This window comes from Syngnathus typhle, linkage group LG10, assembly GCF_033458585.1.
Source record: "Syngnathus typhle isolate RoL2023-S1 ecotype Sweden linkage group LG10, RoL_Styp_1.0, whole genome shotgun sequence".
Taxonomy (NCBI): Eukaryota; Metazoa; Chordata; class Actinopteri; order Syngnathiformes; family Syngnathidae; genus Syngnathus; species Syngnathus typhle.
The window spans coordinates 12,132,320-12,147,349 of record NC_083747.1 but is presented as its reverse complement, the minus strand read 5'-3'; the positions used below and the strand labels follow the sequence as shown (position 1 = coordinate 12,147,349).

The 15,030-nt window shown below is 47.7% G+C and overlaps 2 protein-coding genes across 6 annotated transcripts; both read right to left on the bottom strand.

Moving 5' to 3' along the window:
* Positions 1–631: 631 nt before the first annotated feature.
* On the bottom strand, positions 632–5,647 carry prpf3 (PRP3 pre-mRNA processing factor 3 homolog (yeast)). 5 transcript variants are annotated; one of them, XM_061289523.1, is made up of 17 exons: positions 5,534–5,647; positions 4,997–5,149; positions 4,503–4,633; positions 4,271–4,441; positions 4,097–4,174; positions 3,535–3,782; positions 3,339–3,457; positions 3,065–3,252; positions 2,817–2,983; positions 2,330–2,418; positions 2,072–2,215; positions 1,902–2,001; positions 1,728–1,841; positions 1,532–1,650; positions 1,367–1,444; positions 1,239–1,294; positions 632–1,169 (listed from the first exon to the last, which is right to left on the bottom strand). In XM_061289523.1, exons 2-17 carry the CDS (start codon positions 5,139–5,141, stop codon positions 1,020–1,022), a joined length of 2,097 nt encoding a protein of 698 aa, XP_061145507.1. In that variant the 5' UTR covers positions 5,142–5,149; positions 5,534–5,647; the 3' UTR covers positions 632–1,019. The 5 variants fall into 5 exon arrangements, with proteins under 5 accessions (XP_061145507.1, XP_061145506.1, XP_061145510.1 ...); XM_061289522.1 differs by having other exon boundaries at positions 5,439–5,639; XM_061289526.1 differs by having other exon boundaries at positions 2,336–2,418; positions 5,439–5,639.
* Positions 5,648–8,363: 2,716 nt separating this feature from the next.
* Positions 8,364–14,386, bottom strand: LOC133161297 (circadian-associated transcriptional repressor-like). Its single transcript, XM_061289684.1, has 6 exons — positions 14,119–14,386; positions 12,661–12,983; positions 12,520–12,595; positions 12,042–12,120; positions 11,669–11,840; positions 8,364–11,218 (listed from the first exon to the last, which is right to left on the bottom strand). The coding sequence occupies exons 2-6, from the start codon at positions 12,979–12,981 to the stop codon at positions 10,709–10,711; spliced, it is 1,158 nt and encodes a 385-aa protein (XP_061145668.1). The 5' UTR covers positions 12,982–12,983; positions 14,119–14,386; the 3' UTR covers positions 8,364–10,708.
* Between the last annotated feature and the right edge of the window lie 644 nt (positions 14,387–15,030).

The window sequence follows — 15,030 nt, the reverse complement described above, 5'->3', positions numbered from 1 at the left end:
CCCTGTTTGGAATGGTCATTGCACAAGCAGGCATTACCTAGATACATGAGCCTATCATATTGCAGCGGCATGTCCTCTGTTGCCAATCATATTGCAGCGGGCCGTGACTGGTGGACGGATAATTCCCGCGAAAATTGAACTCGTCGTTTTGCGATGAGGATCAGAAGCACACTCGACCACACCCCCTACTTTTCGCTTCTACCGTATTGTAGTCATTTGGTAAATTCATTTTCAGATAAATGTTTAGGGCTGCACATAATCTACTTTTCCATGTCTGAGATAGTTTAGGGCGTTTCTCGTCCACCCGGAGGCTCCCTCAATAGTAAGGACCAAGCTTGTCATGGGCCCAACAGTATGTAGCTAAAACAAACGAATGCGACCAACCAGCCCCCTAAAGCAACACATTGAAAATAAAAATGCAGCAAAATGTCTAATTTGTTGTAAAAATAGGTATTTCATTTTAGTTATTTAGTTTCAGCTGCAATTGTTAAAACAGTCCCTAAAGTTGAGTCTTCAGAAATGGGCAACTCTAACGCCAACTTATTTTTCCAATTTATGGACTTGAGTATTTTCAATATACTATTCCTGAGAATGTTTTTTTTATTGGCCTTGACAATAAAAAAATTCATCATTCACTGAAGGGATCAACTTTTATTGACACCTTGACTCGATACACTGCAGTGGCCTATCATAACAGAAATGTGTGGCTAAATCTTTTATATCAGTGTAATCTTACAGAATAACCTAAAAAAAAAAAAAACAGCCATACATAAGCCCCACTCACGCTCGCTCACTCGCTCACCATACATACGTTATCTGCCAGGCGTTTCACAAAAGGCTTGATTGATCGTCTTCTTGCACAGCCTGATCCACCACTCGGCATGTCCAGCAGAAATAACCCCTTTTACTGTTTCAAGTTCGTGTCAATCGGTCAGTCAGTCCGACGCCAGGTGAAGCCGGCCTACGAGTCTCTTTTAAACCGTGGGACTGAAGCACTCGTGTTCGTCCCGTTCAGGTCTTCAATCGTCGGCGCTGTCTAGCACACTCTTACTGAGAGCCAGATCCCAGTAGTGTTCTGTGCCGTGTTTCTTGAAGTGTTCCCTGGCCATGTTTTCTGTGGGGCACTGCTTGAACTTTATGTCCCCGTAGGAGCGGTCTTTGGCCGTGCCCTGGACAGAGGGAGGCCCGTCACAACCAGGCCAATGAATTTGCGTTTGGGGGCTTGCTCAGACACTCACCTCCCAAATCAACCAGCACTTGTTGTTCCTCCTAGTGTCGTCGTCGCCGTCCGGATCTGTGTGCGAGTTGGATGCGTGAGCTCAAGATCTCAAAAACACAAACAAAAAGACGCCAGAATGTCTCTCACCGTCTCGTTTGGAGTTATGCTCCTGCCACTTGACTCTGTGCATCATGAGTTTCTTGAATTTCTTCTGAGATTTGGGGCCTGCAACGAGACACCCGAGATCAGGATGGGAACTCAAGCCACATCACTAGGGACACGCGACGACACCTGACGATTTGATGCGCTCACCTCCTTCCACCACAACCAAGTTGACGTCTTTATGCAGGACGACAGTGCCGGTCAGGTAGAGCTGGTTGGCATTGGCTTCCACTTTGAACTTCTTGGCTGGATTTTGCAGGTTACGGATCCTGTGCGGGAAGAGCAGATCCCCTTTTGAGAGTCTGCAAACATCTGATGGAGGCATACGCACCCGCTGCCCACTAACCTGTACACGGAAATGTGAACCCCTCCGCTGAGATCCTCCTTCAACTTCTTCACCTTCTTTTCTTTGCGCTGCTCAGCCGTGAGCTTGCGCGCCGCGTTGGCCTCTTCGTGGGCTCTACACAAAGAGCAAGACCACGTCAAGCCGACCCCGAGAGCGGTGCGACGGACGACCTACTTTTGTCTCTTAGCCATCTGCGCTCTGACGTGGGCTTCCACTTTGGTGGGGTCCTGAACCGCCTCGGTCCCCAACACTCTCATCAGGTTGGAGATGCGAACTGCCAAAGGCCAGGACATACGTTAGACACGCCCAGCGCTCCTCGTCTTTCGCACCCACGTGGCAGCTACCTTTGGGCTCCGGTGGGGGCATCAGTCCAAGACGGACCTTTTCTTGTACTTCTTTTTGGCCTTCCCGTCGAGTCTGTCGTCTCAGCTTCTTCTGTTCTTTCTTGGTCAAGTAAACGCCCAGCGTGACCGGTTTGTCCTTGTCAACTGGTGGTGGCACAAAAAGCACACGCACACACAAACACTGTAACCGGTTTAGTCCTTGACGATGAGGTGGTCGCTGATGCAGTAAATAATAAGATAGAGGAGTTTCACACTTACACTTACCAGGAGGACTAATTTGGGCTGGATGCTCCACTAAATTGGTCACTCCAAAAAGCACCACCTCATCAAGTTTGGTTTCTGGCTTTCTTCATGGGGTACAAAAAAAGAAAATAGAGATCTTAAAAGTTTCACCCAAATGTTTAGGAACCTATTTTGTGGCATTCTTACAGTAAATACAGCTACTCTGTCCAATCCAAAACACATCTTTTGTCCTTCTCACAAAAAACACCAACATTTACAACAATGGCGGACGTTCTTAAGATGATTTACATTTCTACAGGAGACTTTTAACAAACAAATAACAAAAAGGGTCATTCCTGTTTCAGTTGAAATGTGACTTGACTTAAAAGGGCATATTTCATTTGATACCTTCGTGTGAATTAATTGTATATTCACTCTTAAAAAAAGTTTGATAGCAACAATATGTCCACCGCACTCAAAAGATGTAGAATTCTTCCATCCTTTGCATGTGCTCATAGCTTACATTTCGATGTTGGTGGGCAAGATAAAGGAGTCCCACCACTCGATGTTGGGTACTTCGCTGTCGCCAATGTCCTTCCTGGGAGCGATCAGAGCCAGCTTGGTGGAGGCGTGGATTCCCGTCTTCTTGGCAGCCTGGGAAATCTCGTTCTGTAACCTCTCCAGCTGGGCCTGCCGACCAACAAAAAAGCGCTATTTTGAAAAGCGACCGCCGGAGGGTTTTGCGACACCACGCGTGGAGCAGACGCCTACCTTTGTTCGAATTCTTTGAGCGATCTTCTCAAACCGACCCTGCTCGTGAAACTTGAAGGTTTTGCGCGTCCGCTGGGATGCAATCAGAGTTACGCGATTGTCAAAGTAGGACGTGGACTCCAGCTCCTCTCCAGGCTTCTCTTTGAGTTGCTGACGGAACTGTTCTCTTTTCACCGCCCGAATGTTGGCTGGACATGGGAGAGGACGGAGTGCAGATTTAGTAACACCCAAACTAGCTTGCACTGCGAGTCACAAGTGTCGTGAATGAAGGTACCTTTGAGTGTTGGCATGCGATGAGTCAGCTCGATCTCTTTGCCGGTAGCATCCACCGTCCTGCCCTTGTCGTCCAGAATGAGCGGTGTTGGTTTATTCACTTCCTTCACTTCCACTTTCCTGGCAGAGAGCACAGAAAAAAAAAGCCTTTCAACCACCGGACATGGAGCCACATTTTAGCGCCTCGCGTCACTCACGGTGGGGCGATTCCCATGGCATGAAGGTTGGCCAGAGCCACAAAGTTGTGAGGGATGGAGTTGCCCAACATGCCCAGGATGTTGGGTTTCACCGGCATCTGCGACTGCAGGCGCGCCTGCTCCTCGGCCACCCTGCGAGCTTTCTCGATGGCGTCGTTCATGAAGCTGGCGGCCTGCGAGGGCATGATGGAGCCGCCTACGCTGGCGTGGCCCAGAAGGCGCGACATGGGAGATTCCATTTGTGTCTGCTGGGTAGAAAGGAGGCAAAGGAGTCATTTTTCACCTGCTATGATGGATCCCTATACGCAGGGGGGGGGCGACAGTAAACGCCGATCGACAATATTCCTTTGAAAACATATAGTGACGCTTTACGCGTATATCACAATAATCACAGGCATATATTCTTTATTCTCTGCAGAAAACCACACCATCGCTCCTTAACAAGTCGCCAAATCCATGACAATGTTGATAATTTTGGCTATTGGCGAGTCCCGATCTCCTGCAAACAACGTGGGTCCAATTAATCAACAATTTTTGTTGCTCAATATGTGGCTCCAATTACCTGAGCAGGAGATGTAATGTTCAGTTGTTTCCTTCGCTGTTCAATTTGCTTGGTGGCTTCCTCCATCATCTGTTTGATCTGTTTGATCATGCACAAGAGCAATCAGAAAAGGATCCACACTGAGTGTCTCCACGATCTCGTCTATCATGGGTCGCATCTGCGGTGAGTTCTCACCTGCAGTTTGCTGAGCATGCCCGGACTCTCCGATGGCGGTCCCGGAATGACCTCGGGCTCCTCCACTTCCTGAAAACGAGGCACCCGCTTGCGCTTGGGTGCCGCGCCATCGGCGGCGGGCGTCGCGGCACTTTTCACTCCACCCGTGTCTGTCTCATCACTGAATGCGTCCTGAGAAGCACAGTTGGAGGTCAAAGTCTGGGACATTTGCACTCAAGTCGTCTTTGTTTACCTTCAGCTCTCGCTTGCGGGTCTTTTCTCCGTTTCCTTTGCTGCTTCGGGAACCACGGCTCTCCTCCAACACTTCGAAAAGACGCTCGACGAAACTCCCGGCTGATTCATTCAGGAAAGGGTGCAGTTGGTCTAAGAGGAATAGAAGATGAATCCACTTACTGAACCTTTCACAATTAATACAACCGACATGGATTTACAATTATATTGCGTAATGTAGTTTGCAAGGATGTAGTACTGAATGCTGTCTTTAATTTGAAAAATTGCAGAGAATAGGTTTGATTTTAGTTCTCCTTACCTACACATCAAGTCAAATATGTGCTCAGCATGCAGACAGTTCATTTGTTATGCATAACAATGGGATCACGTCACCTGGAGTTGACATCTTGTCATTTCCCCAAAATATTTCAACCTCCTCCCACCTACTCCATCAGATGACCTTCCCCCCCCCCTTCTTGCACACTTGTATAAAATAAATCCACAATCGAAATGTACCTGTTGTTTTTCTTTTGTCCAGACCTTTCCCCACGCACTGCAGAGCCACGGTGACCACGGTGGGCTCTGAGAAGCCGAGCATCTTCTTCACAGTGCGCTCCACCCATGGCCTCAATTCCTCCATCTCCCGTTTAGGAAGTGACATTCTCTCGTCTGCAAGATACACGTAAAATTTTACAAATGTTGATTGAGACACACGACGAAACACTTTGCTGGTTTAAGAAAAACGAGTGCTAAGTCGTACTTTAACCGTTCCACGAGCAATTGATTCAGTTTGGACACTCGGCGAACATCAACCATATGATTAACATGTTGAAATGACAGGTATTAAATGCGACTGAGTGAAAATAATGCCAAAGTCAATCCCGACCCCGAAAAGTGTCTGGCTACATGCTAACATTAGCGCCATTAGCACACAGGGCGCAAAAAGCCGCTTCGTTACCTTACAAACGCTTTCTCGTTTCCGTGAGCCGGTATGTGGACACCAGCGTGGTGAAAACAACTAAGCTAGGGTCCGCTTAGAGAGGTTTATCACACCGTTGAAGGAAGATGTTTTCTTGACAATTTAGAGTTTGGTCGCGCGGTTCCGTCCGTTCCCACAACGTTGTTGCCTTACTACCCGGAAAAGGAAATACTGACTCTTCTTCTTCACCTTCTTCTTTTCGTGGTCACTTTTGGAGGTTTTCGTTAGGTCGCCCTCTAGTGGCAGAAAACAGTACCGTGCATTCACGATAAGCGTGAGCGAGTTCATGAAAATGAGTCAAATGTTTTTTAAATATAATATCACCATTTTAACATAATTTTGCAAAGTTGTAACTATCTAAAAATATCTAAGGAGATATATTTACTGTACAGTTGAGTATTGTGTTTCAGAAAGAAATTTAAGCAGATGATTGGGGAACAGTTTTTTGTTGACATTTTGCTGCAGCAGCTCACTAATCGAGTCTGATTCGCCAGGGTGGTGTAAAACATAGTTTATCTATTGATCGCAGCCGTGAACATGTGATGATCAAGTGACAGCGACCCCCCCACACACACACACTCCATCCTCCCATACCCCCACCCTCGCCCCTAATTTGACTATCTTTACAGGAAGTGGGTCAACTGAGTGGCAATGGAGTAGTATGATCACGAAAGCGCTCGTGAGCCCGGGGCCTCGCTTCGTCTGCCAGACAGTAAACATACACACACGCGCACACACACGCACACACACGCACACACACGCACACACACACACACACGCACACACACGCACACACACGCACACACACGCACACACACACGCACACACACGCACACACACGCACACACACGCACGCACACACACACACACACACACACACACACACCCATCCGTCCCTCCCTCCCTTTGCAAAACTCCCAAATAATCGCACAAGTCATCCATGTCATTCAAGAGAAAGAGCGAAACTAACCAGCTGTGTGAGAAACCTAAAATGTGTAGTAAAATACAAAATCTAATCAAATGTACTTTCCAAGACCTTGTTACAGGTGTCCCACAAGGTTCAGATCTGGGTCCAATCCTGTTTAGTCATTCTCGAAACGATAAGACCTTCAACACTCAATGAGATGAGATATGCGGACGTCACACTCTGCCTTTGTAATGGACCTCCCCATGTGTACCCCAAACACTCCCCTCACACCCACCCTGACCTCTTTGCCAACCGTCCCATTATGTAATGACGGTTGTGCACATAAAATAGCGCACTTTCTGACACACACACAAGCGCGCATGGACACACACATGGTCCTCCCCCCAATACACACTCGGGCGCTCCTATAATCTAGACAAAACGCGTACATTCTGATTCCAACTGTTCCGTCTCCACTTAAGAGGCCTATTATAGGCCTCATTGCAATGACACCAACATGTAAAGTGTCTTGTTATATAAGGCAGCTGGTCATTTACAAGAAAATATAGGCAACCCCGAGTGCTGCATGGTTTGGTCTGGCTCATTGTGTGTTTTGCAATGTTTCATCACAATGACCCACTTTGCGGCGGGTTTTTTGACAGGAGGCACTTAATCATCCTCTCTTCGAGGACCTCTGCTGTCTGTATACGTTCTCACAAAGACCTCGGCAGCATCTACACGCGTTGTGGCCTCGAGCACGTGAATGTGTGCCTATCAGTGATCCATTGAGCACCACGCATACTATTGCAAGGACATATTTGGACTTGAATTGATCTTAAATGTTATTTTTGGGAGGTACGAGGATTCTGCCCAACAGCCAGCAAAATTGTTCAAACGACGGCTTGTATCTGGAAAAACTTGTATCTCAAGACGACAGGCTCGGTGTTTAACAAAAGTCAAGTGAAAGCGGGCCTCAGCCTCCAGACGGAGAAGAGGGAGGGAGGCAGGCAGGGAGGGCTGGGGCTTCTCTTCTAAAAACTGCATGGATACAAGGGGGGGCATGTGGGGGGCGTGGGGGGTTGGGCACTGGTGCCTGTGTCACAAAAGTGGCCCATTCGTACATCAACCAACAATCACGGTCTCACTCCACTCTATGTGTGTGTGGGAGGGAAATACTAGTGCATTTTGTAGGACTTTTTGTGGATGCGTGAGAGAGCCATGGCTGATTTCATTCAGAGAGTGGGGGAGGGGTGGGTGGTGGGGGCATTAAACCACACCCTTGGTAAATGTGCCAGTCCCCTTACACATCGATTTCTGGCAAAGTATTGCACAAAAAAACGCCAAGTGAGCCAACATTTGGATCTTCTTTTTTTTTTCTTCAAATAAGCAGATTGTAAACAATGCGAGAGATGGGCTCGTGACCCACATCAGTGTCAGCAAAAAATGAACACAAAGAGTGGAGCAACACATGTAGACAATACACATAAACATACTACTTTCTTGATCCTCTGCCAAGAATGACAAGATTCACTTATATTTGTAACTGCTTTTTGTTTTGTGTCATTTTTTTAGTCTGATTTAGTTTTGATTCGTTTCTGTTTTAAGTTGATTTGTTCTTCAGTTATTTGTTTACATTCAATTCAATTGTATTTCTGCACATTTCAATTTGCTATGATTGAATTTGATTGTTTTGTTGTTGCTGCAGGGCTTTTGATTGATGTCTAGCTCGTGCTTCAAGTGCCCCGCCTGCAGACCCATTCATTCAAAATATTACCTCAACATTACTCACAAGCGTCAAAGCCACATATACGAGCAATTGTGGTGTTCTGTTTTGCCAGCTGGTTGGAAGCTCAATGCCCCCCCCCCCCCGCCAACCAGATTTGTGAGGTTGTAGTCACGCACGCACAAACCCATATGAAAATGTCCATCCTCTTAACGTGCACCCCCAATGCGCCGCATCTGTTTGCCGTGAGCCCCTTTGAAAAACATCACACGAGTTTCGCTGTGAAAAATGCCATTTTATTCCAAAACTTTGCTTTTTTGTGTGTGGCCGCAGAAAAAATATGTAGCTGGAGTAAGTTTCGACTGAAGGTGAACCAAAGACTGGAAAACTAACAGATATGAGGGAGATGAAGGACAAAAGGGGAGAGGGTAGCCCAGTGCTGTGGGGGAGGGGCGAAGCAAAGTAGTAAAGCTGGCAGTAGTGAAGGAAGGAAGGAGGTAAGGAAGTAAGGAAGGAAGGCTACAAGATTCCCAAATGTTTCCTAAGCAGTCATAGATGACGTAGAAAAGGTACATGAAAAATTAAGCGCAATCATTCGGTCACGCCTTGGCCGTAGAAAAAAAGTGGAAGTGTGGACCCCCCCATACACACACAAAATACAAAACGCTCCCCCAAACAGTGTGTGATGGACACAGGGAAGCTTTTAAGTCAGACTCTCGTAATAAGGCCTGCGATACACCTCGCCACGCTACCACCTAAGGAGCCATTCAAAGTAACTCAATAAATAAAACAAATTGAAAGAAATAGATTTCAAATACAGTTCAATTCATTAAAATGCTAAATTAGTATAATTAAACAAAAATCAACAACTCGAAAAATTAAACAAGTTTACATTTCAATAAAAACAAATGGAATAAAAAAGCAAAATCAAGTAGAACTCAAATTAAATCAACAAAATTGAAAAAAACAGAACTGAAATGAATTATAAATACATTTGACAAAATACAGACAAAACAAACTCATAATAAAATAAACCCCAAAACTAAGAAAAAACTAAAGTACGGTAATCTAAAACAAAATAAAATGCAACTTAAAACAAAGTTTAAAAAAAAGGGAAAAAAACTCCAACGCAATAGGGAATTCAACAAAATAAATTTAAATGACAGAATAAAGAAATAAAAAATTTAAAAAAAAAGAAAACATTGAATAGGGAATATGAATAATTGTAAACATCAAAATGAACAAAATAAATCCCAAAATAACATGAACCAAAATCAGTTCTAAATAATATCCAACGGAAATGAACTGGAAGGCGTTTGTCGGCCGCCTTGCTGGCTCGATGGAAATAATTTGAGAAAGTTGAGTGGAAATATTTCCAGTACTTTAGCATGAGTTGCTGGTTTGCGCCGCCGAGGCCGCCGCTACTCCTCCATGTTTGGACTCGGGAGTTCCGATGCGAGTTAGCAGCACAGGAGGAGGAAGGAAGCGGCGCTTGCTCGCTAGCTAGCTTGCTTGCCGCTGGCAAGTTGAAACAAGTTTGTTTACATTTTTCTATCATTTCAAGTTTTGCAGTTGCATCAGCCTTCAGTGCGCCTCCTTCGATCCCTCAATTGGGGCGGAATCAGGGGAAAAAACAAAAGGCTAGCAGATTAGCCTCTGCTGACAAGATGGAGGCATGTTTATGAATTGGAACAGATCGTTAGCGAAGCGCAATTGGCAAAGTCAGCATTTGTAGATTGTCAGTTATGGTCGTCTGCAAAATTTGAACCAAATTTACAGTAATGTTCAAAATGTTTTTGCTAGTCAGCTACCAATCATTAGCTGACTAGCATAAATACCTGTGTAATATTTTGAACTTACTGCAAAAGTCCCAGTAAAAATGACCAGTGTTTCGTGGTGCTGGCAAAGGTTAAATTGAACTCTTGTTTCCTGGAAAACGTTGAAAAATGACTTGGGCATTTACGCTATTAGGCTAATGAGTGTGCAGGACGCTGTTATGTTATGTTACAAGTACGAAGGTTTCAGGCGACTACTGTCAAGATGTGTTATCTTTTTTTGTTGTTTTAAAAGCAAACAATCAAAACATAATAGAAATGCACTCCCAGCACCAATTGTTTCTTCTGAAAAACAAGAAAAAAACCAAACACATCCTATTTGGTAAAAGGCACAGTAGTCCGACGGTTCAAAAAGAAAAACACACGTGGCAACAATGTAGTAAAAAAAAAAGGTTGACGCCCTTGCTGTGCGTTTTCCTCAATTGCCTGAAAAATAAATACCAAGAATAATAAATAAATGCAGTGTCAGATAAATTAACGGTGATCTCCGATTACATTCGTGAGTTGATGACATCGTTTCCTTTCTCCCCATAGTCTCCAAAATCCTTGAATGCATCACTGGTCCAGTCAAGTACAAACGCCATTTGCTTTTTTTCTTGCTGTGGCTATGTACAACCTGTAAAAGGTGTCTGCCACTTCCTCTCCTGACAGGAAGTGCTCCACTCAGTCATCTTGTTTGAGATTTCACTTGACTTGCTACTCCCCTCCATGATTTCTTTGCACATTTTGACACAATTTGTGATTATCAACACGCGTTTGATTTTGCTCTGGCTGCGTTATTCACTCAGGTCTCAGAGGGCGCGCCCGGGTCCTGATGGTCTTCACCTCCTTGCTTGTCAGCAGCGGCTGCGTGGCTTTGGCAGCGTGCGGCTTTCTCGAGATTCTTGCTGTGCTCGGGGGTGGTGGTGGAGGACACGGCGCTGTCCTGCGTGGCCGCCGCTGCCGCGCCCGTCTTCCTCGGGGACAGGATGGGGGCAACGTGCACCCACGTGAGGCTGGGCTCAGAACCACGAGCCGTTTTGTACTCTGACAGGTTGCCCGAACCGTCAGAGTCGCTGGCGTTTCCCTTTGCAGAATTTTGGTGTGGCGGCGGCGATGACAACGACGGAGGAGGAGGAGGAGGAGGGGGTGGTGGTGGTGGGGGGCAGGGGCCTCCTTCCGTGGCTTCCGTTTGTGTCTCTTCTTCCTCGCTGTCGTCTGGAAGATGCTTCTCTTGCGCACTAAGGCGAGGGCACTTGGGGAGGCCTGGAGAGGACGTAGGGGAGTCGGTTCCTGTCCAGCTGAGTCGGCGTTTCTGCAAATGTCAACGGCAATGTCACATGTGCTGGAAAATTACCAATTCGTACTTCAGTCCTAATTTTACTGCGTTGGAGCTGTAATGCTTGAGGAGGGTCAAATTATAATAAGAAAATAAATGCAAAACACAATTAGATGTAGGAATACAAATGTAGGAAAATACAAATGATGGAGCCTATCCCAGCAGTCATCGAGCAAACAACAAGAGTGCACTGCATTCCCTGTCTACATGTGTTGCTCCACCATTTGTGATGCTTCTAAAAGTGCGACTTTCAACGCTGACTGTTAGCAAGTCAATAGCATTTGTTTGCATGAAGGTCAACGGCTAGCGAAGGCAAAGGTAGTTTCCAATCAACAAAGTGAAATTCTTTCTTTTGTGTCTCGTATTCAAGTCAAGTTCAGCTGGATTGTACGGTCGGTTGTTGGCATAGACTTGATCGGCGCTCACCTTCACCGGGATATGGAGCTGATCCCTGTGCTTGTGCGGGGGCGTGGGGTCCGCTGCGGGGCAGGCGGGTGAAGTGGCGGCAGCGGCAGATGACGGCGGGAGGGCGGCGATCTGAGGAAACCACAGCTTCAGCATCATCTCCACTTGGAGAAGCGTGTTGAGGTAGCGCTCCCTGGAAGAAGACAACCGTGCATAACTTCAACCAGGGGAACATCTGTACGCCCGTCTTGTCACCCACAACACACCGAAAGGATGTTTCATTAGGTAGTGGCTACCACACGGGTGTGAGGAACATCCACGGATTTCAAGACTCACGTGCATATATTGTTTATCCTCTAGCAAACATGATGTGTCAGTATGAGGCTTATCTTACCCGCTGTTTGGTTTCTGCAAGACCCCCACAATCCGCTGGATGCGATCCATGGCGACGCTCTGCTGAAAACTACTCAGACCTGTCAATCGCAAACATAAGCCTTCGTCAGCGTTCGCAGTGCGAAGCCGCCGGGCCGGTCGCCCCCACGGAGGTGATGAGTCAGCCACACCGGATCAATAGTGCGCGCTCTTCCCATTTGCGGACCGGAAAAGATTGTAGACGGGCGTAATCAGCAGAGTTAAGACAATAGCGTGCTGCCGCCAGCATCAGGTGGCTCACACGCACTTGTCCCATCACACTTATTTGCACCGGACGCAATTATTTATTGAATCATGTCACTTTGGTCATCCACCAATGCCAGCGACATATAGTGACAGGCATACAATGCAATACAAGAAATCTTTATTTCTATGTCGTTTTGCTGACGAGGGGCCGAGGAAAGGTTGGGAAGGCCCGTGCCACAAGCAAAGACGCTTACCACGGTCAAATCGGCCCTTCTTGAGGCCGTTGAGCAGCTCCAGCAGGGGCCTGACGAAACCCTGAAGCTCAGCACACTAAAGGGAAGCAGCAAAGGGATGGATAAGTGGCCGCCACTCTGAGGTGGAGCGCGGATGCTCACCTTCTGAGCAAACAGCAGGTCGCCCTGCGACTTAGGATTCTGGGCCGGCGAGGCGCCGTCCTCCTCTTGCTCTTTGTCGGCGTAGCCGTCACAGGCCCACTGCGAGGCGGGGCTGTTAGCGGCCCGGCCGGCGCGGGCGTTGGCCGCCGCCGGACCCCTTGCCATCGGACCCGCCGCCGCCACCGCTGCCTCCAGGAGGGCCGAGGAAGAGGCGTCGGTCAGGAAGACGTCGGCGTCGTCAGAGTCGCTGAAGAGGAGGCTGTCGCTGGAGCTGAGTGAGTCCAAGGAGGGTTGGGACGACGTGCTGCCCTGGGACTGCATCTCTGGCAAAGGGGGACCGACACAAGTCAGTCACATCCAAAAGCTCACGTGCGCCACACAAAATGGTGGTGTCCTACTTGAAGGCAGCACGGGGGGCAGGCAGCGCACAATGGTAGCGTATGTCTGGCTCCCATTGAAGAGATTGGAGACGGAAGAGAGTAAAAATGTGAAGGGGGGGTGGGGAGGGGGCGAGAGTGGCGGAATCGGAATAGGCCGTCTGATTCTCTCACAGCCTCCAGTGCTCGGCTTGTAGCGCCGCCCTTGCCGGCTCTGGGCTGAAGCGCCATCCTCATCCCCCCGACCACCCCTTCCTCACACGAGACACCCGCCCCCTTCCTCTTCTCCCACCCCACCCCCTTACACACACACACACAAAGTCCTCTCTTTGCATTTCTGCATGCCTCTCATTCTCTCGCGTACGCATTCGGGCTGGCCGTCCCTCTCTGTCTTCCTTCCGCCACTTCCTTCAATAATATTTACGATAAACAGGAGGCCATATTAACATTTCGCCATTTGTGGCTCAAACGTTTGAGGGCTTCTCAAAGCAGCACCTCGGAGGATTTCAGTGCATTTAGAATTGCACCACCGCCCCGAGCAAATCCTGTCGTGTAGACCCCCGCCCCCCACCCGATCTATTCCGCTCTCCCTGCTGGACCCTGAGCCCTGGGGGAGGTCACACTTTTCACGCCCACTTTAGAAGAGGCACATTGAAAGTCACCGGGTTGGACTTGTAGCAATGCAACGGCACTTTTACAGATTGTTCATTAATCACGAGTTCATTTTAACAAGAGAAGTGAACAATTTGTAACAAGGTCGGTCGGTGACACACATCCGATGTAGGCAACCAATGAGACAAATGTAGACTCAAAAAGGCCTTCAAGGTAACAGATATCATATTGGATGTACATTTTACGGTATGCTTGGCAAACAAAAATAGAAGAAAATAGAACCCTTCTTCAAAGAGTGTAAATAAAACAATGAGCACGCATCGCACAAATACTGTTTACATAGATGATATAGATAGATGGTCGCTAAGATAAATAGACAGATAGATAGAGGCGAACAAACAGGATATGGCTAGCTTGCCAACTTCAGAGAGCCACACACATAAACAAAGAGGAAAATGACGTTACTCACCCTCCACTCGGTGCTTTCACGATACAAAACACAACAATAGTAGCTGGGTTTCGCCTCCGACTTCTTTCCGTCAGTGAGCCGTGCAGGGTGAGCCGAGTAGCATTTGGGCGACCGGTCTCAACTCGGTCGCACTCGCATCCGCACGTCAACTCCAGCCGGCCGTGCGTTGCCTTTAGCTTGTGCCGCCTTGCGTGTGCGTTTGCTTGCGCTTTCTTCCTCGCTGGCGCTCTTCCCCCGCTCACTTTACGAGCGTCAACATGTGCCGGGATCCACGTGCCCACGTCATCGGCGCGGCCCATTGGCGGAGGATACCTGAGGGGGCCGCGCATCATTGGTCGAGACTCTCAGCGAGTGATTGGTTTGCTGGGCGCCGATTGGACGGCCGCTCGTGGCCCCGCCTACTCATGTGCCGCCCGTGTGGAGGCTTCTTGCGGCGTTTGCGGCTTTGCTTCTACTACAAGAGCGAGCGGGTGTAAACACACGCGTGCGCTACCCCGCCCACCTCCACGGAGGGGGAAAAAAACTGCTTTCTGACTGAAAGTCTGCCTCTCCCTGCAATATTTTAGGGCGTTAAAGTCAAAACTGAGATCATGTGGTTGCACAAGTTTGCACACCCTATTATGAACATTTGTTTTCAAAATGAACCACCTCAAAGCTCAGTCCTTCTCGTCGGCTTTTCCTGACCGTTTTTTTTTTCAACTGTAATTTGGACCTGCTCATAATTCCATATCTAAAGTCTAATTTGAGGGCTGGAAGAACTTTTAGAATTATTCACCTTGGTCAGAGTATATTAGAAACACCTGGCATTTGAACATGTAGACGTTTTCTGTCTATCTAGTCCAGTGGTTCTTAACTTAGGTTCGATCGAACTCTAGGGGTTCCGTGAGTCGGTCTCAGGGGTGCGGCAGTCTT